At 45.2% G+C, this 5,000-nt stretch overlaps 1 protein-coding gene across 4 annotated transcripts in view; it reads left to right on the forward strand.

Moving 5' to 3' along the window:
- The window catches only part of LOC147029615 (insulin-like growth factor 2 mRNA-binding protein 3), a 316,214-nt gene that overhangs the window by 273,176 nt on the left and 38,038 nt on the right, over positions 1 to 5,000 (forward strand). For all 4 annotated transcript variants that reach the window (XM_085872799.1, XM_085872797.1, XM_085872798.1 and 1 more), the window contains one exon: positions 811 to 942. In XM_085872799.1, the coding sequence (XP_085728925.1) occupies positions 811 to 942 (132 nt within the window). The remainder of the gene's footprint in view (positions 1 to 810; positions 943 to 5,000) is intronic.

Consider the following 5,000-nt stretch of genomic DNA (forward strand, 5'->3'; position numbering starts at 1 on the left):
GGGCACACCAGGAAATACAGGCGCAGAATGGAGTACAAGCAGTAAGGTACACACGCGCAACTAATCACCGCAAAATAAATCAGTATTATATATCAATCAGTATTCTCACCATTCAATGAGCACCAAGTGAGCCGCCGACATAAAACGGCAATGCCCCAGGGACAAACCCCGCGGCCGAGCCGTACCGCAGCTTTATCTCTTCTGTGCTCGAGCCGGGCAACACGTGATCACACGTCACGACCTTCAATTCACCACACACATATATATATGTATATATGTATGTATATATATATATATATATATATATATATATATATATATATATATATATATATATATATATATATATATATATATATATATATATACACTTTACTTTATGTTGTTTATGTGATGTGTTGGACATTGAAAAGCAAGAGAGTTTTTGGGCTCATTGTGGTTACCTTTTGCTTGCGTGTTGGCGGTAGCACGACCTGACTCCGCATCTCAATATACACTTTATTACGGCCTTTGGAGGTATCAAAATGGCCTCGAAGGCCAACGTCTGATAGCTTAAAACTTTGTCCAGATTCTGAAGTATCTACAACCAAAATTTGTGGCCTCTCAGTGCTATGATGCAGCCATGAAAGAATCACGTGCAAATGCAAACAAATGCACAAACACTTGAAAAAAATATTTCAATTACATATCTTCAATACATTTTCCCTTTAATTTCCACTTGTGCATCATGAATCAGACATGCACAAGTTGATAAGCAAAGGATTGACTTTGTTGTGTTTTTGATTTTGATTTATTTGTTTCCCCCTTCAGGCACAAGGAAGAATTTATGGAAAGCTAAAAGAAGAGAACTTCTTTAATCCAAAGGAAGAGGTGAAACTTGACGCTCAAATTAAGGTTCCTTCAGCAGCAGCAGGAAGAGTAATTGGAAAAGGAGGCAAGACGGTAAGGCTAGGAAAAAGTCTTCTCTGAAAACCATGTTTTTTTGACTTGATTTCATCATTGTGCAACAGAATCCATTCATATTTATATATTTATATACATATTTATGTTTATATATATATATAGATTTTTATATATATATATACAGTCAAAGCTCGTTACTATGCCACCCGTCGGGACCGAGCAAAAGTGGCATAGTAGCGAGAGTGGCATAGTAACGAGATTTGGTAAAAACGGCCTTATTTTCTCAAGTTACCCATCTGTAGTTAATCTTTAGACAAAATTTATTCCAGCAAGTAAAAGGCACGACTGTTGTATAAGCTAAGCGAACGGAGAACATACACACACTAACAGAGTTCACACACTAACATATGGCATGGCGAGAAATTCACGACACACAAAGCTTTCAAGAATCGTCGGCTGGCGCATCTTCTTTCGGCGGATCTCGTGCATCTCATTGTCTAGCCGATCGCACGCTTGCATCACACCGGGCTTCCCGCTTCTCTGCTGCATGAACTTCCGGACGGTGCTACAAGCGCGCTGGGCTTCCTCAAACGGAACGATTTCCTCCTCGACAGTTACCTCGTCATCTTCGCTTCCCCCGGCTCCTCACTGCACAGAATCTCCTCCGCAATCTCCTCCAGCGTGAAATACCCGTCAGTCGCGAGGCGCTCGTCGGCTTCGAGAAAGTCAGACAGCTCGATCTCCTCGTTCTCGTGCATCTTTTCCTCGGCAGGCAGAGCTTCCCAGATGTCGGGCAGCTCCGCATCCTGTGGCTCAGTTTGGATCTCCTCTTCGATGAACTTGGCCTTCGCGAAACAGTTCCTGATCATCGACTTGCCGACCTGCTCCCAAGCACGCCGGGCGACGTGTAGAGCGTCGAGCAACGTGAACTTGAACTCCTTTCCCTCGTCTATGGCCTCAAGCCGGCGGCATAGCAGGAGCTTCTTGTAGTGGCGCTTGAGGTTCTCTATGATTCCCTGATCCATTGGTTGCGAATTGGCTGTCGTGTTGGGTGGGAAGAAGACCAGTTGGATGTTATTCAGCTCGAGCTCGGGAGGGTGGCCAGAGAAGTTATCGAGACAGACCAGCACTCTGCGTCCCTGCTGGCCGAGTCGTCCGTCCCACGCACGCAACATCTCCTCGAAAAGCTCCGCCGTCATCCACGCCTTCGAGTTCGCCTTGTACTTGACCGGGATCTCTTTGTTCTTGAAGGCACGGGGTTTCTTGGAATTGCCAATCACCAGAAGAGGGAACATCTCCCTGCCGCTCATGTTTGCCCCAACCAGAAGAGTGATCCTTTGCTTGCTTTTCTTTCCTCCAGTACACCGCTCTCCCCTGAAAGCCATGGTCTTGTTCTCGGAAGCAGCTGCCAGAAGAGTCCAGTCTCGTCCAGGTTGAAGACGTCGGCCTGCGGAGAACTGCCCGAGTAAGGGCCGGAGAACCTGTTGTTGCCAGTCAAGAAGGGATTGGGAATGGACGGCTCGAGATTCGCCCTGCACTGTCTTGAACGTGATGCCGTGGCGCTTCTTGAAATTGCCCAATCAACCGTCGCTCGCGATGAAGTCTGGGATGTGCATCAGCTCGGCCAGTTTCATCGCCTTCTCCTTGATCAGATCGCTGCTGACAGGCACATTCTGTCCTCTTGATTGCTTCAGCCACATGAGCACTCCCTCATCAAGCTTCGGGTCGTGAGCCTGCGTCAACTTCATGCGCTTCGATGGAAATCCAGCTTTGATTGCAGCCTCGATTGCATCCTTCTTGTTGAGAATGCCCTTCACGGTGGTTCTCTTAACTTCGACGCCCCATTTCTTGCTAATCTCCCTGGCCAACTTGGACTGATTCGGCTCCTTCTTCGCGGCATCGATGATCTCCTTCTTCTCCTTCAACGTAAAGTCGGTTCACTTGCGTTTCTGAGCTGACATTATGGGCTGAATTTGAAAAAAAAATGATATCACTGTTATACGTGTGCCTGCGTGTCTGTGTGTGTGCTCGCGCTTTTTTGTGTCTCGTTGTGCGTGTTGTGATTGGCTTGTTGTGGCTGGCATCGGGGAGAAGAATCGCGTGTTTTGACACAGTCTGACTATGCGCGTACGTATTGAGTTATGTTGTGCGCAGCTGGACTGTAGTTCGGCACTTCGCCTTTGGACGAGAGTGTGATAATCGAGCACTGCGCAATACAGACTTTTTCACGACTCGTGCCTTTTAACAGTCACACAGTAGTGGCATGGTAGCGAGAGTAGGGGGAGGCATAGTAAATTTATTTTGTATTGAATTTTGTCGGGACCGAGCAAAAGTGGTATAATAGCGAGAGTGGCATAGAAGCGAGGTGGCATAGTAACGAGCTTTGACTGTATATATATATATATATATATATATATCTATATATATATCTAGATATATATATATATATATATATATATATATATATATATATATATATATATATATATATATATATATATATATATATATATATATATATATATATATATATATATATATATATATATATATATATATATATATATATATATATATATATATATATATATATATATATATATATATATATATATATATATTGACGTCCACGGGACTTGAACAGTCCCGCCAACGTAGAATGAGCCGAAACGATGGAGGCTGTTTATTTATTTATAACCCAAACATGGCGGTTCTAATCGCTCTACCGCAAATGGGATGAGGAAGGTGGCACGAGTCACTTTTCACTGAGTTGATGATGTTTATTTGTTTTTATTATTACCAGAAATAACAAGACTCGGCAAGAAGAGGGATCCGGGGCGATTCGACGGGATGGTGTGGGATCGGGCGTGGGGAAAAACACAGACAATTCCAATGAATATAGAGATCTCAAACCCTCCAAGGCGCCAAGCACACACACACACACACACACACACACACACACACACACACACACACACACACACACACACACACACACACACACACACACACACACACACACACACACACACACAACGTAGCTATTTCTGGTGGTCAGGCTGGACCGTGGTGTGGACGCAACTGTCCCTGGCTTGGCGTCGGACGAGCTGGCCTTGCTCTCGTCAGGGGGGCAGGAGAAACCGTGGTGCTGTCGACCTCCTGGTCTTGGCCCAAGTCTGCTCACGGCCGCCAGGGAACCAGCTCTGGCGCCAAGTTGCGAGCAGGAGAGGGAGGCAGGTCCGCCCGCCGTTCGACCCCGTACTCCGAGTCAGCAGAACCCCAGAGCCAACCAAGGTGAGGCACGAGGCTCAGCAAGGCTCCAAGACATGATCAAGAACACGATCGAATCAGCACAACAACAAGGATGCTCCCCGCGCAACAGCCTCCCCACCAAAAAAAACCACGATCTTTTGGTTGTAATCTTCTTCCTCTTCCTTTTCGACCCCGAACAGAACCTTTTTATCCTTGGTCCTCGTCACTTCAATCGAGCCGTTTATTGGCCCACCGCCATCGCCTTCCGCCAATCGTGATCACCGGGCGGAGCCATCCGCTGCACTGTCCTGTGACGTCACGGCCAGTCTTCAGAGAATACCAAAAGGGGTTTACGCAGACACACTTACCCTATCCCGTGTCCCTATCTAATTACGTGACATTTATCATTTCCCCCTTGAAGAAATGAACATTTACTAGACAACTTATCACCACTGAATTGCTACTTATTACATCGAGATCCTGGTAAACTCGAATAGCATGGCATACCTAATTAAACATCCTAATTACCCTTTGAATGCATACCCCCCCCTCAAACGTAACAATATATATATATATATATATATATATATATATATATATATATATATATATATATATATATATATATATACACACTAGTGCGGGCCCGTAGGTGCGTGCCCGTACGTGCAGCTTCGTTCCTTCGCTCTCGTAAACGACGACTGGATTGGGGCATTGTTTCAATTCAATCAGACCAACTGTATCATCAATGGCCATAACCTGGGAAATACCTGGGAAACATATTCAGGTCCCCAGCGTCAATTGTGACGTCATATCAAACGAAGAAGAAGAAGAATTGTGACGCC

Source organism: Eptatretus burgeri, chromosome 3 (genome assembly GCF_056783735.1).
Source record: "Eptatretus burgeri isolate ZD-2024b chromosome 3, Ebu_testis_v1, whole genome shotgun sequence".
In the NCBI taxonomy this organism is placed as follows: Eukaryota; Metazoa; Chordata; class Myxini; order Myxiniformes; family Myxinidae; genus Eptatretus; species Eptatretus burgeri.